The sequence below is a fragment of the Crassostrea angulata genome, chromosome 8 (genome assembly GCF_025612915.1).
Source record: "Crassostrea angulata isolate pt1a10 chromosome 8, ASM2561291v2, whole genome shotgun sequence".
NCBI lineage: Eukaryota > Metazoa > Mollusca > Bivalvia > Ostreida > Ostreidae > Magallana > Magallana angulata.
Window position 1 is genome coordinate 40,588,664 of NC_069118.1, and position 13,554 is coordinate 40,602,217.

The 13,554-nt window shown below is 30.5% G+C and overlaps 2 protein-coding genes across 2 annotated transcripts; both read right to left on the minus strand.

Moving 5' to 3' along the window:
* Positions 1-2,447: 2,447 nt before the first annotated feature.
* LOC128161252 (uncharacterized) lies at positions 2,448-6,430 on the minus strand. The gene is made up of 4 exons (XM_052824494.1): positions 6,219-6,430; positions 4,474-4,535; positions 3,388-3,513; positions 2,448-2,993 (listed from the first exon to the last, which is right to left on the minus strand). The coding sequence occupies exons 1-4, from the start codon at positions 6,314-6,316 to the stop codon at positions 2,500-2,502; spliced, it is 780 nt and encodes a 259-aa protein (XP_052680454.1). The 5' UTR covers positions 6,317-6,430; the 3' UTR covers positions 2,448-2,499.
* A 3,801-nt stretch (positions 6,431-10,231) lies between these two features.
* On the minus strand, positions 10,232-13,156 carry LOC128160535 (multiple epidermal growth factor-like domains protein 10). The gene is made up of 4 exons (XM_052823873.1): positions 12,686-13,156; positions 12,311-12,363; positions 12,074-12,199; positions 10,232-11,829 (listed from the first exon to the last, which is right to left on the minus strand). The coding sequence occupies exons 1-4, from the start codon at positions 12,748-12,750 to the stop codon at positions 11,489-11,491; spliced, it is 585 nt and encodes a 194-aa protein (XP_052679833.1). The 5' UTR covers positions 12,751-13,156; the 3' UTR covers positions 10,232-11,488.
* Between the last annotated feature and the right edge of the window lie 398 nt (positions 13,157-13,554).

Below are 13,554 nucleotides of genomic sequence, written 5' to 3' on the forward strand. Positions count from 1 at the left end.
TTGTCATCTTTATTTTTAAACAAACCACAACCGCTGCTGATAATGGTGTTAAAAAGAATTGCGGGGACAGATTATGTGATACCATCTGTAGTGAATTTAAGGGGAATGTTTTCATTACAAATTATTTTGAACAAAATAAGTTGAGCCATGTCGGTAAATCAGTTTGAAACGAGCCCAGATTTTTGTAAGCTGCGAATTGCAAAAAGGTTATGTATTTAAAGCATTGTAGCGGTACATCTTGTTATCCCGAATTTGTTCGCAAATCTTATAATCTGCAGATATTTAAAAAGGAACTTACTGACTTTGAACAATACAACGTCGTCAAATTATGTTTCAAAACTATCATATGAAAGAACACAAAAAAGTACACTTCCACTGTATTTTAGTTCGACAGCATTAATTGACCGGAGTTTGCAGCCAAAAATTATAACATAATCATCATTATCGGTAAAAAATAATTCACATCTACTCGATTGAACTCTATACTAAACTTGTCAATAAGCAATGAGTGAAGTTTTGATCTGTAATAACTTGAAGGGGTTTTTAACCCTTTAATACTTCCCATGGAAGAGTGCAATCAAACTTTCAACAAGAACATACTAGGGAAATTAAATAATCAATAGAAAACACTTTAGAATATATACAGGGTGTATAATTAATTGTGTGAGAGCATGTTCCATGTTGTTAACAATCATTCTAGTTAATATTTAACATTAATAGTCCAACGTATTCAAACCCACAATTTAGAAAACGTTTGGAAAGCGCTTACAAAGTGATACATGTGTCATGACAAATATTCTTTATATTTAGCGGTCTTGAAACTTTCAATATTGGCTCAATTCACAGAAAATTGATTACTGAAACAAAATGATAAATGTAGTAATATCAAGTGTGGAATAACATATGTGTAATTCATCCAATACTTGTCATCTAGTACACACCAATATCAGGACATTGCGAAGTTACATAGGGTCCTCGCCAAAGTTCTACATAACTTCTCATTCAAATGTCCGAAGTTCGGATAAACATGTAATCACAAAACCACATTTTAGATACGCCTATGTACTAATCTTTTCTCTTATCAACCTAGACATGCAATTATTATACTGTAAATACCTTCTTTAGATTGTTAATCGTTTATTGATAATCTAATTTTATTTACACGTATATATTATAAACATACACATACATGTCATCACATACAAACATTGCAACTCTAAATCGTACAAAAACAGATTCTGACATTGTAATGGAATAAGATCTCATCCTGGTTGTTAAAGAATTATATATTTAGGGTTAAATATATGTTACCAATACACATATTGCAAATGGGGCCTCCAGTTTGATAAAGACAGGTGCACGAAAGGTTCAATTTAGGAGCAAACACTTAAGTCTGTATATTACTGTCGTATGACTTATCACGTTTTCATTAAAAGTCAACCAGAAGAATTATACATTTTTGTTATACTGAGTTATATATTTTACTATTATACAGTTGTTTACTGTGTTTAAGGGCAACTGTAGGGCGAATAGTGGACCGGATCGCCAACTGTTGCCGAAAGTCCAAAGTCCTCGGGAAAAGTTTGTGAGCCGGTATGACAGATCAAATGTTGCCCTCGACCACAGTCAAGAAGTGTTTTGTTATACCACTACTAATTTAATGAATTTTAACAGTGACAATCAAACAATCTACATGCTGGACTTTTTTGTATATAGAAGGGTGTAACAAGGGTATAACAAGTTCCTCTATTGAGAAACAATTATTCAAATTTGTACCTGTCCAAAGTATATTGACCAGTCAATATATTTGTTTAGTATTGACCAGCTAAAAAAAGTATCCTATAGATGTCTCTACTATTTCAGTAATTTCATTCTTATTTGTAGGTCCGTTGAATGTAATAAAAAACCCGCTCCGATTCGAAAAAAGTGACGTTTTGAGGGCAAACAGTTAAGCTTGGAAGGAAAAAAAAAGTTGGTTATTTTTAACATGAGTATAAAGAGCAAGAAATTAATAACTTTTCACATGGTGTTAAATCTAATTTCAAAACAGGTATTGAAAGTTCTATTTATAGTTAATCAAAATATTTAGTCAATAAAAGTTGTTCTGTTATTGCATTTACTCAAGGATAAAAATAAAAAAAAATATCTTTGCTGTCTTTATTAAAAGGCACAAGCTCAGCATTAAAATGCTACTTCCCCATTTCATGACAGTCCTACTGAAAGGCAGGTATCTTTTAAGTAATTATGGAATAATGGAATATTTTACAAAACAATATTAAAGCATTTCACATTATTTTCAGATATTTCATTAAAGTTGCAGTCAACATTTCCATTCAAATAACGTTGAAATGGTCCATAAGTCAAGCATATTATTTAATATGATTCTGTATACTATATTTACATCATTTATTCTCTTGTTTAGCTGTTCGTAAATAGTTCATTTTGAAGCTTTCTGTTTAAGCTGATGACTTTTAAATTTATTCAAACATTTCGTTTTTGTTAGTCATTGTCAGATTGATTAACTGATTCATGACCTTCTACCGTAGATAAAACTGTTATATTTAGAATTTCTTCATAATGTACTGGTTCATGCATGCTGTCACCTGGAAGATTTTCTTTATTATGACAATTCAATATACGCCTTTGTGAACATTTCTTTCGTATCAGTTTATACGCGAAAACAAACATAAGTGTTATCAAAATCAAGCCAACTACAGAAACAATCATTATTGACATGTTATTTGTATTAAACAGTGTACTTAATATGCCATGGAACAAGGTTTCTTTAGGTTTGCTTATCTCAACAGTCTTATTATCCATCTCAACAGTCTTATTATCCATCTCAACAGTCTTACTATCCATCTCAGCAGTTTTACTATCCATCTCAACAGTATTCTTCTCCATTTCAACAGTCTTATTATCCATTTCACCAGTCGTTTTATCCATCGCTGACATGAGAATGGAAGTTATGACGAACATGGTCGTTGTCTTGTCTAAAAATGATTGAAGCTTTTTAAAGTATGTATACTGTGTTACACAATGTTTTTACTTTTGTGGTGTTGTACATTAGACTAAAAAAGTCTGTATAATAGGCCATGCAAAAAAAAACCTTAAACAGTTTGGCATTTGTTTACTTGCATTTTACTTGCATATTATGGGTATTTTTTTTATCTGCATCACCTTATTTCATTTACTTTGATTATTTTTTTTATTATCTAAAAACAAAAGATCATATCTTCGGTATACGCATATAGGTGATTATCTATAAATATCCAACTTAGTTTGTATGGAATTTTATCGGATCTTGTAATTGTGAAAGAGTCGAACTGTATACTCCTATTTTATTAATACATTTCCTTTTACAATGACATCAGACAAACCACTTACTTGAACATCCATTCGAAAAATCACATTGTTCCTCACGACAGGTGCACCTTTGTTGACAACCAGCTCCAAAAGAAGGATACTTACAAGACTGACTGCAATAACTACCGTAATACCCAGGCTTACATCCTCAAAATATAACAAGATAATAGCATATAATTTATGATATGCATACATGTTGATAGATGATACATTTGCCCCATATCATAGAATCATTAGGTAAATTTTAAAATGCCGGTTGGTAATGTAAAACTTTTGTCTATGAAGATATAAATTGAGGATGGGCAACCGATTGCAGAATTTTTTTTACATGTTAATCGCAATTCGTTCTAACTAATTAACCGTTTCTTGTATTAAAAAAAAAAGATTTTTTGATGTATGTGTATTATTTCTTTTAAATAAATTTAATAATGATCACAATATTATCATTCAATGTATTTGTATATCAAAATTTAAAATAGAATTTTCATTTGATGGTTATTTTTAAGGACATATCTTCAACAACGGGCAAATAGTCAATAAGTATTTTTCCACATGTCATGATTTTGTGGTCAGTTCAACTTCTAAATTAAAAAAAAATATTCAAATGTTGTCCAAGACAAGGTTTATATGTAAATTGTCGTTTAAAATAAGCATATGTTTGGATCTCATACATCATGTGCCTGTTAAGAAAATTGCATTTTTTATGTAATGGATTAATGCCAGGTTAAATGAAAACTTTAAGGTAATTCAAACACGCTCAACGTACCCTTACCTGTAGCTGTAACGGATTCAAAAGTGCTTGTTTCATTTATTGACAATTAACAAAAAGTTAAGTTAAACAGACAAGCACTTGGTGTTATAAAAAACAATAACACATACAGACTCATTTCTTTCCACGATCTCAGTCCTGGGACTTAAACAGCCTCCAAATTAACTTGATTAGAGAACAGCTTCGAATTTAAAAATCAAAATTGAAATGAAATTCCTTTAAATGTATATCATTTTCATTTTATCCGACTTACCAATTACTATTTTTGTAACCGGTTACGAGAAACCGGTTAGAATTTGTCCTATCTGATATATATGCATTTTTTTAAAGAAACTTACCTGAACAGTTTTTAGAGGTTTCGTTCCAAACAGGTTCTTGATAGCATTTAAATGGCGTTTTTCTGTGGATTAATGATAAGTATTGTCAAGCCAAATGAGCTGCAGTTTTAATGCTGCATTTTTTTTAACGAAAATGTTATTTTCTACTAAAATGACAAAAAATATCATGTTTTTTTTTATTTTATTCTAATGACCTTCTTTTTGTTGGAAAAGTCGTTAAGAAGCCTTAATTGAAGCAAAATTGAATTATTGTTATCTTGTACAAAAGTTGAACTACTATTTATCCCTTAGAAGAGACATTTTTCTTCTGACAAAAAATAATGATTTTTTTTCACATCTAATTAATTACAAAAGTTAAAGTTACATGCAGACTTAGCATATTAGCAGGTTTTTTTGCAATACAATAATAAATAAGTATGATATGATTTGAGCTTTCTGCTAACATTTTCATAAAAAAATCGAGGTAATTAAAAGTCATAAAAAAACAACAGGAAATCATAACTTTAAAGAGCGATTATGAGACTATCGGGTATGTATTTTGCAGAGTCTCTTCAATACCAGTATCTCAACCAATTTCAAATTTGTATCCATATAATGTTGCTGAATTATGATCAGAAAAAGCTGACTAGATACGGAGACTTGTATTTATGTTGAGGTTCTGGGTTTTTGATGTACTCCTGTAAATCTCTGCCAATGAGAAACACTAATATTGGTTAACACACTTTGAATATCAACCGTTTTCAAAAACTAGTAAATGCAAATGGATTCTATATTTGACGCTGATATTATTATTGTGTGATGATATATGAAAATCTCATCATAACAGATCAATCTGATTTTCTTTTAACAATGATTAATACATCGATGAAAAAAAAAACTGAAATGAAGGCAATAGTACTTTTGAATTTGCCAAATAGTAACCTTTCCGTCTTTGATTAATTATAATCTTTTGCACATTACTAATAGTGCATTTTTTCACTTCTTTATTCTTTGTCCTAAACGTTGTTCCACATACAAAAAAGAGCTCGGGGTGGGATATTTACATATCCCAGGTAATGTTGAGGAAATTCTTGTGATTCTTAACCAACACTAATAATTTTAACACCATTTGAATTTATTACTCTTTTCATTAATTTTCTTTGCAGATTTCAATATATGTGCAATAGACATTTCGTATTTATACACAATACTGTGGTTTCATTAATTTTCGTGGGTACCAATTTTCGTGGATTTTTTAAAAACCACAGTTTCAAGGATACGTAAATTCGTGGCCAATGATCCTATCAATACAATATGTTAGTTGAAATTGAACTTCAATGCACATTTAATTCCGTGGATCAACTTAAGAACGAAATCCACGAAAATTGGTATTCAACGAATATTGATGAAACCACAGTAGACGGTTAGCTGCTATATGTTTATACTCTTAAATGTCTTGAGTAAAATGCCCTGTATCAAATAACGGCTTCTGTTCTTAAATATCCCTCCTAGCTTGTGAAAAATATGATTACATATATGTATCAGGCAATCAATCAACCAAGAAATTTTCGAAACTAACTGTTATTATGAAATATGAATGAACTATCAACATAACAAAACTTAAACAATCGTTCGTGGTCATTGTACCATTTGAAGGTTGACAAATTATACATGAATGTCTACATATTCTTTTATATTGTTAAATATTGTTTTACATTACCTTTGAGTTTAAAAACAATTATTTGTTGAACTGAATTACAACTTACCCTTTCTTGCTATCGCAGCTGGTTTCGGTCAATGTTAATGTCAGAATTATCAAGATTGAAACATTAATGGAAAACCAATAGTCCAAACGTACTCCCATGGTGTTACAGTCAACTTTTTCTTCAAGTCTACTGCACTAGCACTATATTTTACATTTTGTTAATTAGAAACGAGGAAAAATTGAAAACGCAATAGCATAAAGACTTATCTATAAATCTACATGAATTTATTTCAGAATCTAGTCTAATACGTCCTACAAAAGTACAGGAAATTATTTCAATCAGCAGGAAATGCTTTACAATTACTAAAACTTTGCATAATATTACAACATGTGTGTAGAGGGGAAAACACTGTTTTAATGTTTTCTGACATTCGAAGTTTTTGTTTGTTTGTTTTAATTTTCCTTGGGTATTTGTTTTTTGGGTTGTTGTTTTTTTTTTGCAACGTCAACAAACCTTTATATAAAAACAAATTACCGTTATTATATAACGGTTGCAAATGTTCGGGCTGATATAATCATTAATAGTTTCAATAGTACTAAAACGATCATTATTTACTCAATACTCAGAAAATAAGTTTCTAATATACAATGATTCATAATTCACGATATCAAGTAATTTGGTATAAATGTGAATATTACTAAAGTATCCAGTCCTAGTATTGAAGTTATAAGTACATGTACCTGCAATACCAACAGTTTGACAGTATATAAATATACTCTGCTTGCTCGTGCTTCCTTTTCATTCGCGTTGTAAAGAAAAGTAAAGAAATCAAAGACGTATTATAAATATACCATCAAATTGAACTCGTTATATTCCCGCGTTTAAATGCACAGGTGGATTCAGCATGTTCCCTCTGATAAATGCATTACACTTTAAGTTACGAACACAAGCACTACGCCGTTTAGTATAGACTGCGATTCCCACCCGATACATAGTTGTATGATTTATTTAAGGTTTAGATAAAAGGATGATGAACATTTGCAATATGAAGCTGTCATATCTATTCGAACATACATTTCCATTGTAATGTATAACGGGATATACAAAGTGGGGGAAAAAAAACATCGGCAGGAGTGAAGAGAGACAATTTGTTATGCATTGAAATATCTTTGAGTCTTATGGACAATCGGAAGCAAATATCCAATTATTTTAGCTCACCTAATACCAATAATGCTGCATGTCACCAGGACAACACATTTAAATATTCTTATGCAATGGGGCTTTACTTTGATGATGTTTGTAAAAGGGTAGGAGGTGGTTGGAAACAAGAGTGTATCCCCTGGATAGGGTTAGAGATTAATCTTTTTAAAAAAGATAAACTTCTTTTTTTGGAATTTTGACAAGATTAGTTGACAATGAAAACAATCATTTATAGCTCATGCTGCGCTAAATTAAAATATCACATAGTAAAGCATTTCATTGATGAAAGTTTCCGTTTTCAACGTAATATCTAATTGCTTCAGATTAGATTTCTCCATAACAGGAGAAAGTACGTATTGAGTGAGTACCATGTTGGTGTTTAGAATCGATTAGATCAAAAATAATAAATGGTAAATAATTAATAAAAGTATTAGAGATGTTGCAATTTTGTCAGGATATCAGCTTAAGGTTCCTTTAATATTTCATTCACGTTTTTTAAGATATGCATACATGTGAAAATGTATGCTTATATGTACATAACGTTGGTCATCTATATGATACAGTTTTGTTTTTTTTTATTTAAAAAAGTTTGTTCAATTAAACTATGTAGTATAAAGAACAGTCGTTCTTTAGACGCTTTCATAAAGTTTTCCTTGACTTTTTTGCTGATTGAGATCTTTTATTTAAATGATTGCAATTGTGCTAAATAACACATTACGTGATTTACAGTTGAGGTCACTGACATCACTTGTTCTTATTTTCATTTATATTTATTACATTTTCGCCTTTGTGATTATGTACAGATCTTTATATGGTATTCTTTCGGAAGAAATATAAAAACCAATTGTTGTTACGTTCGAATTCTGAAAGCCCAGTGTTTATGGAAAACCTAAAGTAATTGCATGTGATCCGTTCAACATTTCTTACTAAAATTCTGCAAAATGAGATTTCAACCCCGAAAGGCTATTTGTATTGGACAACAGGTTCTTTAAATGTCAGTCTTTTACGCACTTAATTAAACACCAGATGATTTCCCAAAATCTTGCGAAATGTATAAATAACCGATATACAACGACAATAGTATTATTATAAAAATTCACATTTGTTGTCATATTGAACGCGTATTCTATTATTTCTAATCTAATGCATTTGTAAAATATTATTCAAACATTTACGGATCATTTTTGTGGGGACTGTGATCACGTACGTAAAATCATGTTATGAACGATTCCTGATTTAACTATTTTGTAATTACAAACCAAATGTTCGCTTTTTCAAAAAACAGAACATTTGATACATATTTGGTAATCTAAACTAATTTCCTGTTAATATCAATATGATCCTTTTAAAGAGTGGAGCATTATTATTTCCGCAATTAATTTCAGTTGTAAACATTTTACTTTTATAATTTTGGACACAGTTTAACAAAGCCATCATTTTTATGGGGACTGTGATCATGTGCGTAAAACCACCATGTTATGAACGATTCCTGATTTAACTATTTTGTAATTACAAATCAAATGTTTGTTTTTCAATAACAGAATGTTTGATACATATTTGGAAACCTTAACAATCAATATGATCATTTTAAAGAGTAAAGCATTATTATTTCGGCAATTAATATCAGTAGTTAACACTTTACTTTTATAATTTTAGACAAAGTTTAACAAAGCGATCATTGTTAACATAGTAAAGATAATAAATAAAATGTTGATCTTTGTAACACAGAAATTGTGGAGCATTAAATTTATGATGCACTTACATTTCTAACATTTCTAACATTAAAGTGGTGTTTTGCTTTATTAGAGTAAATTAAAACCACCTTTTTCTGCATTGGTACCAATGTGTTCGAATTTTCTCCTATTTCAATTTTAGATAAGTGAATTTGTTCTGTAAATTGCATTTGATTAATGATATTTTGGTTATTCTTTTTTTTCGTTGTTCTTGTGTTTGACACATGTTTGACACACTATACCTACACTGTATATCTGAGACATGGATGTAGCTTCTCTTGGGACAGCAAATTCTATATTTCCAAGTGTCTGTAAGGGACGGTGGAATTGGGAAGGAAATGTTTTTGAAAACAGATAGACAAAGACTGGCGTGGCAGATATTACTGAGCTGTTTGTCGGAAGTCACAGACGATAACATTATGTTGAATTCTTTATAGAATCTGACCTACATGTATTTTTCGTTTGATTTATATATGTTGATATCAATTTCCGAAAATTTTGTGAAAATTGACACACTATACCTACACTGTATATCTGAGACATGGATGTAGCTTCTCTTGGGACAGCAAATTCTATATTTCCAAGTGTCTGTAAGGGACGGTGGAATGGGGAAGGAAATGTTTTTGAAAACAGATAGACAAAGACTGGCGTGGCAGATATTACTGAGCTGTTTGTCGGAAGTCACAGACGATAACATTATGTTGAATTCTTTATAGAATCTGACCTACATGTATTTTTCGTTTGATTTATATATGTTGATATCAATTTCCGAAAATTTTGTGAAAATTGACACACTATACCTACACTGTATATCTGAGACATGGATGTAGCTTCTCTTGGGACAGCAAATTCTATATTTCCAAGTGTCTGTGAGGGACGGTGGAATGGGGAAGGAAATGTTTTTGAAAACAGATAGACAAAGTCTGGCGTGGCAGATATTACTGAGCTGTTTGTCGGAAGTCACAGACGATAACATTATGTTGAATTCTTTATAGAATCTGACCTACATGTATTTTTCGTTTGATTTATATATGTTGATATCAATTTCCGAAAATTTTGTGAAAATTGCCGTGTCAAGAACACGTTTTTTATGGGCAATAACTCTAGATCTTTTAAATAACGTCAGTTTGTTCTGCCCTCTTTCTTATCTGTTTCCCACAAGTAGGGTTCTTTCACATATCAAATAACATATAGATATGGCAAACTATTTCAAAGCATTCCATATATTTAATTCCAAACCCAATTTAATGTTGATGTCATAATGCACAACTCAATAACATACTAAGACAAAATCATTTCCGGAAATAAAGTTCATGCAATATTCATGCGGAAACTTTTCATCACAGTCACTGTTTGTATCAGATATAGTGAAACATCAAGAGTTTTGTGCAATTTTGATGCTTCTTGGTTCCTCCTGGATCTTTGAGTCAATTTGAATGGTCATGAAAATTCACATACTTAGTCTAGTAATATTTATCAATTATAAGATGTGACAATTCGTTTTAGGAATCAATCTTTTGACTTCCTTTTTAGAGTTGAAAAGTTTTATTAGAATCAAATTCTGAACACGTTAAAAACTTTATTTGTTCCATGTCTCAAACATGTTTTTGATTAAATATATATAAAGATGTACCATATGATATTCAATTTTAAAGACATCAAAGACCAAAGTATGCCTTATTATGTTAAAGACAAAGCATTTAACAAAGTGAAATGTTAAAACGAAACACTTGGTTTGAATTATGTGTCATTATTACTACTATTTCATTTATGAGTCACAAAAAACATAATGTCGTGTTAAACATTTTATCTGTCATTTTCACTTTTGAATTAAAACATAAAAAATAAAAATTATTTGTATTTTGTAAAAGTAAAACATATGTTGGTTACAGAGACTTATTTTGCCTTTTGTTTGCCTTAAGATGTTTCAAGATGATTGTTAAGTCCTAGCTCTCCGGTTTTCTAATACTGTATATCTATTATTTTGCGCGAGTACTTAATACCGCTATTCAACTGTTTTGCATCAAATCGCGGAAATATAAAATCGCAAACTATTAAATTTTGCTTCCATTTCATTTCAAGAATTCAATTGACCGTAAGAAAAAATCCACCAATATTTTTAAACAAATTAAATCACCATCAAAATAAACTGACTGCCAATTAAGCTTGAAGTAAAAAGAGAAACATGACATTGCTTCTCATAACACGGGGTATATTAACAAACAAAGGGAGCGCACCGACAAAATAATAACGAAAGTTTGGCAGATAATTGAAAATGTGTTCATGTTTGTTTTTTCTTGAATGTTTCATAAGATGTATCACAATAATCTATCACCTAACTAAACATATATGTTTGTATGCAGGGCTGTCGAAATGAACGAAACGCTCGCCAGTGTATTAAACTACTATATTTGAGATCACTTCATAATGAACTGGTTCTGATAGTCTGTCGGTTGGGCATTCATAACATTTTTTTCTTCGCCGTTCAGAATATATTTTGAGTATCACTTTTCGAGTAAACAGAATAGCAATCGTTATCAAAATTAAACCAACTACGGAAAATATCAATATAGAGATGTTCTTTGTTGAAAACCAGGTTCTAGAATGTTCCAGCAAAATAGAATCTTTATCTCTTTTCATATCATTTGTCAAATTACCCATAGTTTCCATGGTGAAGGACGTAGTACTAGAGTCTTTCACATCATCTGGTATATAAACATCCCCGCTTGTTTCTTTTTCTATTAAAGCATACCAAAAAAGTTCAAATTGTTTATTAATAGAGCTGCAAATATTTTCTATAAACACTTACTTATCTGAGATTTATAGTTTTAAAGATAAGAAAAAATCCTTATAATTACTTTAACGTATATACATTTAACACATATGCTTGTATATCAACAGTCCAATTGATCGCTCGATTTATGTATTACCGCGGAATACATTATTTGCTATGTCACGAGACTAATAAACTAGCTCACTTGCCTGGACAACCTTTTGCAAAATCACATTTGTCATCAGGACAGTCGCATTTACTTTGGCAACCAATTCCATAAAAAGGCAGTTTACAAGTTTGGTTGCAATTAAAACTAAAATAGCCCGGCTTACAACCTGAAATAGGAATTATTTTGAGAAAATAGGTTAGCTCAATGCGTGTTAAAATATACATCTATATTTTTTGACTGGTCTTGATATTTTTCTCAATTGTCCTCCTTAACTTACTTCTGCATTTTCCTAGGAATTCATCCCACTCTTCGTCTAAGCAACATTTTAATCTGAATACAACTATCACATATTAAAGAGACGGAATCACAAAATATATTTAAACACCTTTTATATCTAGATATAAAGCTATTGAAAAAAAATAATTAATTGAATGATACTTTTACAGGACACGATTTCACCAGTTTCTGATTAATATAATATGCAATAATAGTACGATATTAGTGATGCATGTTATATTGGCAGGCATTGTTGCTAACGTCATGAAAGTGCAATATTATACAACAACATCACACAATTTTAATACTGATATATGTATGTGCATATTACAACAACGATGATGAGAGTCATACAAAGCATAAAAAATATTCTTACCCATCCCCCTCACACTGAATGGCGCCAGTTTCAGCAAGGAAAAATATTAAAATCAACCAGACCATTTCAAAACAAAGAACATAGTATAAAACTCTCGGATACTATTCTGAAATAAAATAAATTCCCTGTTGATGTTGCAATAAGAACGTCAACACATGTAAAGGGGAAATATGTCTGTAAGAATTTTAAAAGGGAAACACTTTACATTTGAATTACACATAAGTTCGGTTCTGTTAATTATAATAAAATGTAGGCATAATATTTATTTAAACAACGTAGACGCTCTAACTACATGTTGTATACAAAAAAATGCTATTTCAAGCAACTAGTCTATACCAAAAATACAACAATGTGCTATTTATTCAATTACTCACGGACAGCAATCTTTTTTCCCCTCTATTTTTTTTTGTCATTCATCGGAATAAATATAACCTATTTTTTGCAATTGCGACATTAATTCTAACGTCAGCTGTTAATTTTGCTAATTTCCTGTTAATAATTGTTATCATTTCCGCAATTAATTTCAGTTCTGAAAATTAGGAATTGATATAAGATATTTTGGTCTTTTTTTCTGCTTTTTTCTGTTTTACGGTTTTCTTGTTTGTCTTTTTCAGGTTATAGAGCAGATGTATGACAATTATCTGACACATGTTAGACAATGTTAAATTTGAATACATGTACATGTATTGCATATACGACATGATTGATGATACGTATTGATGAATGATATTTTGGTACAATGGTTAGATTTGTTTGGGTTTTTTTCCCTCTGTTTTTCAGTTTTCTTGTGTTTGACACATGTTTGACACACTTAAATACAAATACCTGCATTGTATATCTGAGACATGGATGTAGCTTCTCTTGGGAAA

Excerpts from the sequence above, each read along its gene's own strand:
- LOC128161252 (XM_052824494.1), bottom strand. The coding sequence starts at position 6,316 with ATGGGAGTACGTTTGGACTATTGGTTTTCCATTAATGTTTCAATCTTG. Across the intron at positions 4,536-6,218 it reads AGCTGCGATAGCAAGAAAGG|AAAAACGCCATTTAAATGCT; the intron begins GTAAGTTGTAAT and ends ATTAATCCACAG. Across the intron at positions 3,514-4,473 it reads AACCTCTAAAAACTGTTCAG|GATGTAAGCCTGGGTATTAC; the intron begins GTAAGTTTCTTT and ends TTATATTTTGAG.
- LOC128160535 (XM_052823873.1), bottom strand. The coding sequence starts at position 12,750 with ATGGTCTGGTTGATTTTAATATTTTTCCTTGCTGAAACTGGCGCCATT. Across the intron at positions 12,364-12,685 it reads ATTCAGTGTGAGGGGGATGG|ATTAAAATGTTGCTTAGACG; the intron begins GTAAGAATATTT and ends AGTTGTATTCAG. Across the intron at positions 12,200-12,310 it reads ATTCCTAGGAAAATGCAGAA|GTTGTAAGCCGGGCTATTTT; the intron begins GTAAGTTAAGGA and ends TTCCTATTTCAG.